We start from the raw sequence: 13,683 nt of genomic DNA on the forward strand, positions 1-13,683 counted from the left end.
GCAAGGGCAGGGGAGTTTCTGGAGAGCCCGTGAGTGTGTTGAGAGGCAGAGGGGGAGTGGAGGGGGCAGGCAGGGGAGGTGGTGAGCCAGGGCCTTTGGGGTGTTGTTTTGGGGTGAGTGCCGAGGGGTGAGGCCATTTCTCTGCACAGTGTCTGACGGGCTGACAGAGGATTTGGAGCTTGCGGAGGGGAGCTGGAGGTGAGCACGTGGCTGCAGAGGGGAGGCCCTGGTGGTGGTGGCTGCATGCCGAAGGGTGGATGAATGGCAAGGCCTGCCCCAAGTGAGCCGAGGTGAGTGTTTGTCAGGCCGTTTGTCAGGCGAGCAGTGGTTGTTGCTGAGGAAGATGAAGGGCGGCAGGAAGGAGTGCTTTGCGACTGGATGTACGCAAGAGCACGGGGCTTGACTGGTGGTAGCCACGAGTGCTGAGGGAGCTGTCTGATGTCCTTGGGACGCCACTCTCCATTAGCTTGGAAAGGTCCTGGTGTGTGGGGGCAGTTCCTGAAGACTGGAAGAGAGCTCCTTGGCCTCCTCTCTTGAAGAAGATGAGGAAGGAAGATACAGGAAAGTAGAAGCTGGTGAGCCTGACCTCCTTTCTGGGGAACACAATGGAGGAAATCCTCCTGGGAAGCCCTGCCAGGACTAGGAAGGCCAAGAAGGTGCTGGGGAGTGGTCGGTGTGGATTTACGAAGGAGAAATCTTGCTTGACCAAACTCCATGTCTTTCGAGTGTAAGCAACCGGATGTTGGACTAGGGGAGAGCAGTGGCTGTTGTTGAGCTCTACTTGGATGAAGCCTTTGTCACTGTCTCCCATTCCACGCTCCTAGAGAAGCTGAGAAAGTATGGGTTGCATAAGTGGCCAGTGAGGTGGACTGCAAAGTGGCTGAAGGGCTGGGCCCAGAGGCTCGTGATCGGTGGCAGGCCAAGCGGCCACGGGCACAAGTGAAAAGCGATGGAATTGCATGGGCAAGGAAGGCAAAGCTTTTTCAAAGAGTGGAAGAGGTGGTGGGGTCTCCATCCTGGGAGATACCGAAAACCCGACTGGCCATGGTCCCGGACAACCTGCTCTGGATTTCCCTGCTTGAGTAGGGCGGTCGAAGCACCCGCTCTTCAGATGTTCCTGCCTAACTAAAGGCTTCTGTGATTCTCTTTCCTGGCAGTACCGGAGAGTCATGCGGGGGAAGAGTTAGTCGAGTGTGTGCTGGCACAGGGAGACTTGGTCAGAGGTGTGCAAAGGGGAATGTTGTCATGTCAAAGCCTTTGTTTGATGCAGTGATGGGCTTGTGTCACGTTCTGGAATCCCCCCAGGTGCCAGCCTGCATTATTCATAGAATCCTAGAATGTCCTGAGTTGGAAGGGACCCACAAGGATCATTGAGTCCAGCTCCTGTCCCTGCATAGGGCAACCCCCGAAATCACACCATACCTCTGAGGGCATTGTCCAAATACTTCTTGGATGTTGTCAGGCTTGGCGCCATGACGACCTCACAGGGGAGCTTGTTCCAGTGCTCCACTCCCCTCTGGGTGAAGAACCTTTTCCTAATGCCCAACCCAAACCTCCCCTGGCAGATCTTCCTGCCGTTCCCTCGGGTCCTATCGTTGGTCACCAGGGAGAAGAGATCAGCGCCTGCCCCTCCTCCTTCCCTCGTGAGGAAGCTGTAGACAGCGATGAGGTCTCCCGTCAGTCTCCTCTCCTCCAGGCTGAACAGACCAAGTGACTTCAGCCGCTCCTCGTACGGCTTCCCCTCTAAACCCTTCACCATCTTTGGGGCTCTCCTCTGGGCAATCTCTAGGAGCTTCGTATCCTTTTTGTACTGTGGGGCCCAAAAGTGCACACAGCACTCGAGATGAGGCCGCACCAGTGCAGAGGAGAGCGGGACAATCACCTCCCTCAACCGGCTGGCAGTACAGTGCTTGATGCACCCCAGGACACGGTTGGCCCTCGTGGCTGCCAGGGCACACTGTTGGCTCGTGTTCAACTTGCCGTCGACCAGAACCCCCCGATCCCTCTCCGCGGGGCTGCTCTCCAGCCTCTCGTTCCCCAGTCTGTAGGTACACCCAGGGTTGCCCTGTCCCAGGTGCAAAATCTGGCACGTGCCCTTGTGAAACTTCATAGGGTTGGTGATTGCCCAGCTCTCTCGTTTGTCCAGATCCCTCTGCAGGGCCTCTCTGCCCTCGAGAGCGTCAACAGCTCCTCCCAGTTTTGTGTCATTGGCAAACTTTGATAGCAAACCTTCCAGTCCCGCATCCAAGTCATTTATGAAGATATTGAAGGGCACCGGCCCCAAGATGGATCCCTGCGGAACCCCGCTAGTGACGGGTCGCCAGCCCGATGTAACCCCATTTCCTATAACCCTTGGAGCCCGACCCGTCAGCCAATTGCACACCCGTTGCATTATGTGTTTATCCAGCTGTATGCTGGACATTTTGTCCAGGAGGATACTGGGAGAGACAGTATGGAAGGCTTTACTGAAGTCCAAAAAGATTACATCGACTGGCTTCCCTTGGTCAGCTCGGTGGGTAACCTTGTCATAGAAGGAAATCAAGTTTGTCAAGCAGGACTTTCCCCTCGTGAAGCCGTGCTGGCTGGGACCAATGACTGCGTTGTCTTTCAGGTGTTTCTCAATAACTCCCAGAATGATCTTCTCCATGATTTGCCAGGCCCAGAGGTGAGACTGACAGGCCTGTAGTTCCCAGGGTCATCCCCGTTGCCCTTCTTGAAGATTGGGTCAACATTTGCCAGCTTCCAGGATCCAGCTGGAGCCGCAAATCCCGCACAGGTTTGCAGTTCTGCCGTGGCTTGTCTTCTCGAGGCATAAAGCGAGAGAGAGCTGGGAGTGTTTAGCCAGGAGACGATAATGCGCAGGGGGGCTGTCGTAAATGTGTCTAAATCCCTGATGGCAGGGAATGAAGTCGGGGGAGCCTGGTTCTTCTGAGTAGTGCTTCCTACCAGGACAAGAGGCCATGGGCACAAGTGACAAGAGATGGAACTCCACGGGCAAGGAAGGCCAGGCTTTTTCAGTGTGAGGGTGGTCAAAGGGCAGAAGAGGTGGTGGAGTCTCCGTCCTGGGAGGTACTGAAAACCCGACTGGCCATGGTCCCGGACAACCTGCTCTAGCTGGCCCTGCTTGAGTAGGGGGGTTGAAGCACCTGCTCTCCAGATGTTCCTGCCCAACTAAATGCCTCTGTGATTCTCTCTCCTGGCAGTACCGGAGAGTCATGCTGGGGAAGAGTTAGTCGAGTGTGCGCTGGCACGGGGAGACTTGGTCGGAGGTGTGCAAAGGGGAATGTTGTCATGTCAAAGCCTTTGTTTGATGCAGTGATGGGCTTGTGTCACATTCTGGCAGCCCCCCAAGAGCCAGTCTGTGTGGCTAGTGGTAGTGGTGGTGACCTCTTCCTAGGAGACACCTTCTTACCCTTTTCCACCCACCCTGATGGCAAGTCGAGGCATGGCTTTCTGCCAGGTGAAGTTGGAAGAGCCTTGGGCGAAGAGTGCAAGAGGAGGTGTCTCAGGCTGGGATGCAGGAGAATTTTATTGAGAGGAAAAAAGAGTGAAAAGGCAGGAGCAGCAAGTGGAAGGGAGCCGGTGTGAGGGCGAGCATCAGCCAAAGCCCCTTGCATGCACTAGATTTTGCAAGCGCACCGAGGTCTTGCTGCCCTGCGGTGGGAGCAGCACGCTGGAGGTCCCCCGTGGTCTTTGGCTTGTGAGAAGGTACTTGCTTTATGCCTTGAGAGGAGGAGCCATGCTTGGTGAGTCCACGTGCCAGCACTGGCCTGGAGGTTCATCCTCAATCCATGCCATGGCTTCCAGGGAGTGGGTGGTTGTTGTCAGGGGTGGTGGTGAGGGCCCTTAGCAGGGGTAGCAGCCTCTTGCGCCGCTGAAGCAGCCCAGGCCTCCAAAGCCAGAGCCGTAGCCGAGGCCAAGGCCAAAGCCCCCAGAGACGGGCACTCCCTGGGAGCTGAGGACGTTGCCCACGGCAGCCGATGCGGAGGATCCGACGGCGGTGCTCTGGGGGAAGGAGCTGAGGATGGGCCCTGGCAGGGTGACCAGCACGGCGGGAGGCTGGATGACGACGCGGGAGTCCTCGCACTGCCTGACACAGGGCTCGTTGCAGCTGTTAGCCAGCGGGGTGGGTCCGCAGGGGCGGCAGCTGTCGTAGCAGGCCATGGGTGTGGTGTGGAGGGGCCCTGGAAGAGAGGGTGTTGAGCAGGCGGAGGGGCGTGGGGGTGCGAGGGGCGGTGTTGCAGGAGGGCGAGGGAGCGGGGAGGCCTGGTGTGGGGCAGTGGGGAGCGTGGGGGTGGGGAGGCGTCAGCGCTGCTGAGGCTGGGGTCAGAGCGTGGTGGAAGAGAGGGGCCAGGTGGGTCAGGAGAAGGAGGGGAAGGGGGTTGAGGCTCACCTTGTTGAGCGCGGAGGAGAAGGCGTGAGGAGAAGTGTGTGAGGGAGAGAGGCGCTGAGCCGGCTTTTATGGTGGTGTGCGAGGGGCGGGACAGCCTTTGCGCATGACAGCATTTTGCAGCAAGCAGCTGTTGCATGCCAGAGCCATGTAAGTAATGAGGTGGGGTGTGTTTTCCTTCCCGCAACGCTCCCTTTTCATGTCCTCCTCTTGAGGCCGTGTCCATCTGACCCTGGCGGCAGCTTTTAAGTGAGAGTATTAGAGGCCAAAGGCTTGGTGTTGATGGTGTGTGTCAGGACGGGCAGAGGACGCGACCAAAGCCTAGGAGAGGTGGGGTGTCATCAGTGAGGTCATCGCGTGGCACTGGTGTGGTGTGGTTTGCGGGTGCGTTGTGAAGAGGGGTCCCCATTTCCTCGCAGCCCTGGCAGGCTGGTCTGGGCTTTGGAGGTGTGCCGGGCGTACGGCGCTGCGCCTTGCATCGTGTTTTGTCCCTGCCCGCTGTGCTGCCAGGTTGCTAAGCCCGTTTTTAGGCCTGGCCTTTCCTGTTGGGTGTGCTCTGTGAGTGTCTGGTGCCCCTCTTGTTTGACTTTGTGGTTCTTGTGGAGGACAAGCTGACTGCGAGGCAGCCATGCACCCTTGTGGCAAACGAGGCCAAGGTTCTCCAGGGCGGCGTTAAGAAGAGCATTGCCATGAGGTCGGGGGAGGTGATCTTGCTCTCTTTTTAGCGCTGGTGAGGCCCCGTGTGGAGTGCTGTGTCCAGCTGAGGGCTCCCCAGTGGAAGAAGGACATGACCTTGGTGGAGTGAGGGCCATGCAGGGCCACCAAGATGTTGAGGGGACTGGAGCATCCTTCCTATGAGGAGAAGCTGAGAGAGCTGGGAGGTTTTTCAGGCAGGAGGCAAGGCCGTGCGTGGAAGATGTCATCAATAAAAGCAGAGAAGACGAGCCATTTCCTTGGAAGAGCAGGCAAGGCTTTTTCATCATGAGGGTGGTCAAGTAGTGGAACCAGTTGTGCAGAGAGGTGTTGGAGTCTCCATCCTTGGAGATACTGACAACCCGAGTGGCCATGGTCGTGGACAGCCTGCTCGAGCTGGCCCTGCTTGAGCAAGTTGGGTTGAACAGATCCTCTTAGAAGCTACGCTTAAGGCACATGGAGGACAGGGAGGTGATTCAAAACAGCCAGCACGGCTTCACCAAAGGCAAGTCCTGCCTGACCAACCTAGTGGCTTTCTGTGATGGAGTTACTATATCAGTGGATGAGGGAAGAGCTACGGATGTCATCTCTCTGGACTTCTGTAAGGCCTTTGACACGGTCCCCCCCAATATCCTTCTCTCTAAATCGGAAGGATATGGATTTGATGGGTGGACTGTTTGGTGGATAAGGAATTGGCTGGATGATCGCATCCAGAGGGTAGTGGTCAATGGCTCGATGTCCAGATGGAGACCAGTGACAAGTGGTGTCCCTCAGGGGTCCATTCTGGGGCCAGCGCTGTTCGATATCTTCATCAATGACATAGCAGGATCGAGTGCACCCGCAGCAAGTTTGCAGACGACACCAAGTTGGGTGGAAGTGTTGATCTGCTGCAGGGCAGAAAGGCTCTACAGAGGGATCTGCACAGGCTGGCTTGATGGGCCGAGGCCAATGGTATGAGGTTCAACAAGGCTGATTGCCGGGTCCTGCACTTGGGTCACAACAACCCCATGCAGGGCCAATAGTGATAGGACAAGGGGGAATGGTTTTAAACTAAAAGAGGGGAGATTCAGACTAGATATCAGGAAGAAATGTTTGACAGTGAGGGTAGTGAAACACTGGAACGGGTTGCCCAGAGAGGTTGCCCAGAGATGCCCCATCCTTGGAAACATTCAAGGCCAGGCTGGATGGGGCTCTGAGCAACCTGATCTGGTTGTAGATGTCCCTGCCAATTGCAAGGGGGCTGGACTGGATGACCTTTAGAGGTCCTTTCCATCCCAAAGCATTCTATGATTCTAAATGGCCGCACCCCTCAGCACTCACCCCAAAGGAAGACCCCAAAGGCCCTGATCTAGTCGATCTCCGGAGGTTCCTTGCACGCTCACTGCTTCTGTTTGCTGGGATTCTGCTTGCTGTGATGGGCAGAGAGCTGTGCTGCGCAAGAAAGTTGGTCAACGGGGAGTACAAGGAAGCCCTCATAATGCAAGGGGCAGTGGTTAGCGACCTGCTACACCACTTAGCCACAGACAGGTGTATGGGAGCGAATGGGATCCACCCGAGGGTACCGAGGGCGCTGGCGGAAGGGCTCACCAAGCCACTTTCCATCATTTGTCATCAGTCCTGGCTAAGCGGGGAGGTCCCTGTTGACCGGAGGTTAGCAACTGTGGTGCTCATCATGAAGGGCCAGAAAGAGGATCCGGGGAATTACAGGCATGTCAGACTGACCTTGGTACCAGGGAAGGTTATGGAGCAGGTCATTCTGAGTGCCTTCACTCGGCAGTTACAGGACAACCAGGTGACGAGGCCCAGCCAGCACGCGTTTATGAAAGGCAGGTCCTGCTTGACTATCCTGAACTACTATGAGAAGATGACGTGCTTAGTAGACGAGGGAGAGGCTTTGGATGTTTTTTACCTGGCCTTTAGTAAAGCCTTTGACACTGTTTCCCACAGCATTCTCCTGGAGAAACTGGCTGCTCGTGGCTCGGACGGGAGTACTCTTTGCTGGTTAAAAAACTGGCCGGATAGCTGGGCCCAAAGAGTGTGGTGAATGGAGATAAAGCCAGTTGGTGCTGGTGACAAGTGGTGTTCTCCAGGGCTGAGTGTTGAGGCCAGGTCTGTTTAATATCTTTATCAACGATCTGGACGAGACGAACAAGTGCACCCTCAGTAAGTTTGCAGATGAAGCCAAGCTGGGCGGGAGCGTTGATCTGGTGGAGGGAAGAAAGGGTCTACAGAGGGATCTGGAGAGGCTGGATCAATGGGCCGAGTGCAATTCTAGGAGATTTAACAAGGCTCAGTGCCAGGTCCTGCACTTGGGTCACAACAACGCCATGTAACGCTGCAGGCTTGGGGAAGAGCGGCTGGAAAGGTGCGCGAGGGAAAAGGAGCTGGGGGTGTTGCTTGATACCCGGTTGCTTATGAGCCGGCAGTGTGCCCAGGTGGCCAAGAAGGCCAATGGCATCGTGGCTTGTGTCAGAAATAGCGTGGCCAGCAGGACCAGGGAGGTGATCGTCCCCCTCAACTTGGCACTGGTGAGGCTGCACCTTGAATACAGTGTTGAGTGTTGGGCCCCTGACTACAAGAAAGACACTGAGGTGCTGGAGGGTGTCCAAAGAAGGGCAACGAAGCTGCTGGAGGGTCTGGAGCACAAGTCTGGTGAGGAGCAGCTGAGGGAGCTGGGGGTTCTTTAGTTTGGCGAAGAGGAGGCTGAGGGGAGACCTTGTCGCTCTCTACAACGGCCTGAAAGGAGGCTGTAGCGAGGTGGGGGTCGGTCTCTTCTCCCAAGTAACAAGTGATGGGACAAGAGGAAATGAGCTCAAATTGTGCCAGGGGAGCTTTAGATGTGCCGGTCTATGTTGTTGTTGTTGCTGGGGACATAGTTCCTAAGAGAGGTCTTGCAGCCCCTTTCCATCCCTCCCGCTGGCCTGTTGAGCCCTGGCTTTGTGCTGAGTGAGGTTGGAAGAGCGTTGGGAGAAGAAAGGAAGTGGAGGCATCTTCAGGCTGGGCTGCAGAAGCACTTTATTGAGAGGAAAAAGAGAGAAAAGGCAGGAGCAGCAAGTGGAAGGGAGGTGGTCTGAGGTGCAAGTAGGCTGACCATCAGCCGAGGTCCTTGGCTTGCAGTTGATTTTGCTGACCATCAGCCGAGGTCCTTTGCTTGCAGTTGATTTTGCCAGAGCAGCAATATCTTCCTTCCCTACGGTGACAGCAGCCCACCGGAGGCTCCTGGTGGTCTTTGGCTTGTGAGAACGTAGTTGCAGCAGAGAGCAGTGGACGTAGCAGAAGAGACAGTGCCAAGAAGGAAGAGGGAGAAGAGGCAGAGGTACACGGGCCATGTTTGCAGGCAGCCCAGGCTGGCCCTTTCCCTGCTTCCTTTCTTGGTGCCTTGAGAGGAGGAGCCGTCGATGGCAGGTGCACGTGCCAGCAGCGGCCGGGAGGTTCATCCTCAATCCATGCCGTGGCTTCCAGGGAGTGGGTGGTTGTTGTCAGGGGTGGTGGTGAGGGCCCTTAGCAGGGGTAGCAGCCTCTTGCGCCGCTGAAGCAGCCCAGGCCTCCAAAGCCAGAGCCGTAGCCGAGGCCAAGGCCAAAGCCCCCGGAGACGGGCACTCCCTGGGAGCTGAGGACGTTGCCCACGGCAGCCGATGCGGAGGATCCGACGGCGGTGTTCTGGGGGAAGGAGCTGAGGATGGGTCCTGGCAGGGTGACCACGACGGTGGAAGGCTGGATGACGACGCGGGAGTCCTCGCACTGCCTGACACAGGGCTCGTTGCAGCTGTTAGCCAGCGGGGTGGGTCCGCAGGGGCGGCAGAGGTCGTAGCAGGCCATGGGTGTGGTGTGGAGGGGCCCTGGAAGAGAGGGTGTTGAGCAGGCGGAGGGGCGTGGGGGTGCGAGGGGCGGTGTTGCAGGAGGGCGAGGGAGCGGGGAGGCCTGGTGTGGGGCTGTGGGGAGCGTGGGGGTGGGGAGGCGTCAGCGCTGCTGAGGCTGGGGTCAGAGCGTGGTGGAAGAGAGGGGCCAGGTGGGTCAGGAGAAGGAGGGGAAGGGGGTTGAGGCTCACCTTGTTGAGCGCGGAGGAGAAGGCGTGAGGAGAAGTGCGTGAGGGATAGAGGTCCTGGGCTGGCTTTTATGGTGGTGTGCGAGGGGCGGGACAGCCTTTGCGCATGACAGCATTTTGCAGCAAGCAGCTGTTGCATGCCAGAGCCATGTAAGTAATGAGGTGGGGTGTGTTTTCCTTCCCGCAACGCTGCCTTTTCATGTCCTCCTCTTGAGGCCGTGTCCATCTGACCCTGGTGGCAGCTTTGAACTGTGAGTATTAGAGGCCAAAGGCTTGGTGTTGATGGTGTGTGTCAGGACGGGCAGAGGACACGACCAAAGCCTAGGAGAGGTGGGGTGTCGTCAGTGAGGTCATCCCGTGGCACTGGTGTGGTGTGGTTTGCGGGTGCGTTGTGAAGAGGGGGCCCCATTTCCTCGCAGCCCTGGCAGGCTGGTCTGGGCTTTGGAGGTGTGCCGGGCGTATGGCGCTGCGCCTTGCATCGTGTTTTGTCCCTGCCCGCTGTGCTGCCAGGTTGCTAAGCCCGTTTTTAGGCCTGGCCTTTCCCTTTGGGTGTGCTCTGTGAGTGTCTGGTGCCCCTCTTGTTTGAATTTGTGGTTCTTGTGGAGGACAAGCTGACTGCGAGGCAGCCATGCACCCTTGTGGCAAACGAGGCCAAGGTTCTCCAGGGCGGCGTTAAGAAGAGCATTGCCATGAGGTCGGGGGAGGTGATCTTGCTCTCTTTTTAGCGCTGGTGAGGCCCCGTGTGGAGTCCTGTGTCCAGCTGAGGGCTCCCCAGTGGAAGAAGGACATGACCTTGGTGGAGTGAGGGCCATGCAGGGCCACCAAGATGTTGAGGGGACTGGAGCATCCTTCCTATGAGGAGAAGCTGAGAGAGCTGGGAGGTTTTTCAGGCAGGAGGCAAGGCCGTGCGTGGAAGATGTCATCAATAAAAGCAGAGAAGACGAGCCATTTCCTTGGAAGAGCAGGCAAGGCTTTTTCATCATGAGGGTGGTCAAGTAGTGGAACCAGTTGTGCAGAGAGGTGTTGGAGTCTCCATCCTTGGAGATACTGACAACCCGAGTGGCCATGGTCGTGGACAGCCTGCTCGAGCTGACCCTGCTTGAGCAAGTTGGGTTGAACAGATCCTCTTAGAAGCTACGCTAAGGCACATGGAGGACAGGGAGGTGATTCAAAACAGCCAGCACGGCTTCACCAAGGCAAGTCCTGCCTGACCAACCTAGTGGCTTTCTGTGATGGAGTTACTACATCAGTGGATGAGGGAAGAGCTACGGATGTCATCTCTCTGGAGTTCTGTAAGGCCTTTGACACGGTCCCCCCCAATATCCTTCTCTCTAAATCGGAAGGATATGGATTTGATGGGTGGACTGTTTGGTGGATAAGGAATTGGCTGGATGATCGCATCCAGAGGGTAGTGGTCAATGGCTCGATGTCCAGATGGAGACCAGTGACAAGTGGTGTCCCTCAGGGGTCCATTCTGGGGCCAGTGCTGTTCAACATCTTCATCAATGACATAGCAGGATCGAGTGCACCCGCAGCAAGTTTGCAGACGACACCAAGTTGGGTGGAAGTGTTGATCTGCTGCAGGGCAGAAAGGCTCTACAGAGGGATCTGCACAGGCTGGCTTGATGGGCCGAGGCCAATGGTATGAGGTTCAACAAGGCTGATTGCCGGGTCCTGCACTTGGGTCACAACAACCCCATGCAGGGCCAATAGTGATAGGACAAGGGGGAATGGTTTTAAACTAAAAGAGGGGAGATTCAGACTAGATATCAGGAAGAAATGTTTGACAGTGAGGGTAGTGAAACACTGGAACGGGTTGCCCAGAGAGGTTGCCCAGAGATGCCCCATCCTTGGAAACATTCAAGGCCAGGCTGGATGGGGCTCTGAGCAACCTGATCTGGTTGTAGATGTCCCTGCCAATTGCAAGGGGGCTGGACTGGATGACCTTTAGAGGTCCTTTCCATCCCAAAGCATTCTATGATTCTAAATGGCCGCACCCCTCAGCACTCACCCCAAAGGAAGACCCCAAAGGCCCTGATCTAGTCGATCTCCGGAGGTTCCTTGCACGCTCACTGCTTCTGTTTGCTGGGATTCTGCTTGCTGTGATGGGCAGAGAGCTGTGCTGCGCAAGAAAGTTGGTCAACGGGGAGTACAAGGAAGCCCTCATAATGCAAGGGGCAGTGGTTAGCGACCTGCTACACCACTTAGCCACAGACAGGTGTATGGGAGCGAATGGGATCCACCCGAGGGTACCGAGGGCGCTGGCGGAAGGGCTCACCAAGCCACTTTCCATCATTTGTCATCAGTCCTGGCTAAGCGGGGAGGTCCCTGTTGACCGGAGGTTAGCAAATGTGGTGCCCATCATGAAGAAGGGCCAGAAAGAGGATCCGGGGAATTACAGGCATGTCAGACTGACCTTGGTACCAGGGAAGGTTATGGAGCAGGTCATTCTGAGTGCCTTCACTCGGCAGTTACAGGACAACCAGGTGATGAGGCCCAGCCAGCACGGGTTTATGAAAGGCAGGTCCTGCTTGACTATCCTGAACTACTATGAGAAGATGACGTGCTTAGTAGACGAGGGAGAGGCTTTGGATGTTTTTTACCTGGCCTTTAGTAAAGCCTTTGACACTGTTTCCCACAGCATTCTCCTGGAGAAACTGGCTGCTCGTGGCTCGGACGGGAGTACTCTTTGCTGGTTAAAAAACTGGTCGGATAGCTGGGCCCAAAGAGTGTGGTGAATGGAGATAAAGCCAGTTGGTGCTGGTGACAAGTGGTGTTCTCCAGGGCTGAGTGTTGAGGCCAGGTCTGTTTAATATCTTTATCAACGATCTGGACGAGACGAACAAGTGCACCCTCAGTAAGTTTGCAGATGAAGCCAAGCTGGGCGGGAGCGTTGATCTGGTGGAGGGAAGAAAGGGTCTACAGAGGGATCTGGAGAGGCTGGATCAATGGGCCGAGTGCAATTCTAGGAGATTTAACAAGGCTCAGTGCCAGGTCCTGCACTTGGGTCACAACAACGCCATGTAACGCTGCAGGCTTGGGGAAGAGCGGCTGGAAAGGTGCGCGAGGGAAAAGGAGCTGGGGGTGTTGCTTGATACCCGGTTGCTTATGAGCCGGCAGTGTGCCCAGGTGGCCAAGAAGGCCAATGGCATCGTGGCTTGTGTCAGAAATAGTGTGGCCAGCAGGACCAGGGAGGTGATCGTCCCCCTCAACTTGGCACTGGTGAGGCTGCACCTTGAATACAGTGTTGAGTGTTGGGCCCCTGACTACAAGAAAGACACTGAGGTGCTGGAGGGTGTCCAAAGAAGGGCAACGAAGCTGCTGGAGGGTCTGGAGCACAAGTCTGGTGAGGAGCGGATGAGGGAGCTGGGGGTTCTTTAGTTTGGCGAAGAGGAGGCTGAGGGGAGACCTTGTCGCTCTCTACAACGGCCTGAAAGGAGGCTGTAGCGAGGTGGGTGTCGGTCTCTTCTCCCAAGTAACAAGTGATGGGACAAGAGGAAATGAGCTCAAATTGTGCCAGGGGAGCTTTAGATGTGCCGGTCTATGTTGTTGTTGTTGCTGGGGGCCATGCTTGCTAAGAGAGGTCTTGCAGCCCCTTTCCATCCCTCCCGCTGGCCTGTTGAGCCCTGGCTTTGTGCTGGGTGAGGTTGGAAGAGCGTTGGGAGAAGAAAGGAAGTGGAGGCATCTTCAGGCTGGGCTGCAGAAGCACTTTATTGAGAGGAAAAAGAGAGAAAAGGCAGGAGCAGCAAGTGGAAGGGAGGTGGTCTGAGGTGCAAGTAGGCTGACCATCAGCCGAGGTCCTTGGCTTGCAGTTGATTTTGCTGACCATCAGCCGAGGTCCTTTGCTTGCAGCTGATTTTGCCAGAGCAGCAATATCTTCCTTCCCTACGGTGACAGCAGCCCACCGGAGGCTCCTGGTGGTCTTTGGCTTGTGAGAACGTAGTTGCAGCAGAGAGTAGTGGACGTAGCAGAAGAGACAGTGCCAAGAAGGAAGAGGGAGAAGAGGCAGAGGTACACGGGCCATGTTTGCAGGCAGCCCAGGCTGGCCCTTTCCCTGCTTCCTTGCTTGGTGCCTTGAGAGGAGGAGCCGTCGATGGCAGGTGCACGTGCCAGCAGCGGCCGGGAGGTTCATCCTCAATCCATGCCGTGGCTTCCAGGGAGTGGGTGGTTGTTGTCAGGGGTGGTGGTGAGGGCCCTTAGCAGGGGTAGCAGCCTCTTGCGCCGCTGAAGCAGCCCAGGCCTCCAAAGCCAGAGCCATAGCCGAGGCCAAGGCCAAAGCCCCCGGAGACGGGCACTCCCTGGGAGCTGAGGACGTTGCCCACGGCAGCCGATGCGGAGGATCCGACGGCGGTGCTCTGGGGGAAGGAGCTGAGGATGGGCCCTGGCAGGGTGACCAGCACGGCGGGAGGCTGGATGACGACGCGGGAGTCCTCGCACTGCCTGACACAGGGCTCGTTGCAGCTGTTAGCCAGCGGGGTGGGTCCGCAGGGGCGGCAGCTGTCGTAGCAGGCCATGGGTGTGGTGTGGAGGGGCCCTGGAAGAGAGGGTGTTGAGC

General features: G+C 56.8%; 1 protein-coding gene across 1 annotated transcript; it reads right to left on the minus strand.

Moving 5' to 3' along the window:
* Positions 1-8,584: 8,584 nt before the first annotated feature.
* Positions 8,585-8,902, minus strand: LOC309595175 (feather keratin-like; the record flags this gene model as incomplete). The annotated part of the gene is made up of 1 exon (XM_082321773.1): positions 8,585-8,902. One exon carries the CDS (start codon positions 8,900-8,902, stop codon positions 8,585-8,587), a length of 318 nt encoding a protein of 105 aa, XP_082177899.1.
* Positions 8,903-13,683: the final 4,781 nt, after the last annotated feature.

This window comes from Platalea leucorodia (assembly GCF_965183815.1).
Source record: "Platalea leucorodia genome assembly, chromosome: 1".
Taxonomy (NCBI): domain Eukaryota; kingdom Metazoa; phylum Chordata; class Aves; order Pelecaniformes; family Threskiornithidae; genus Platalea; species Platalea leucorodia.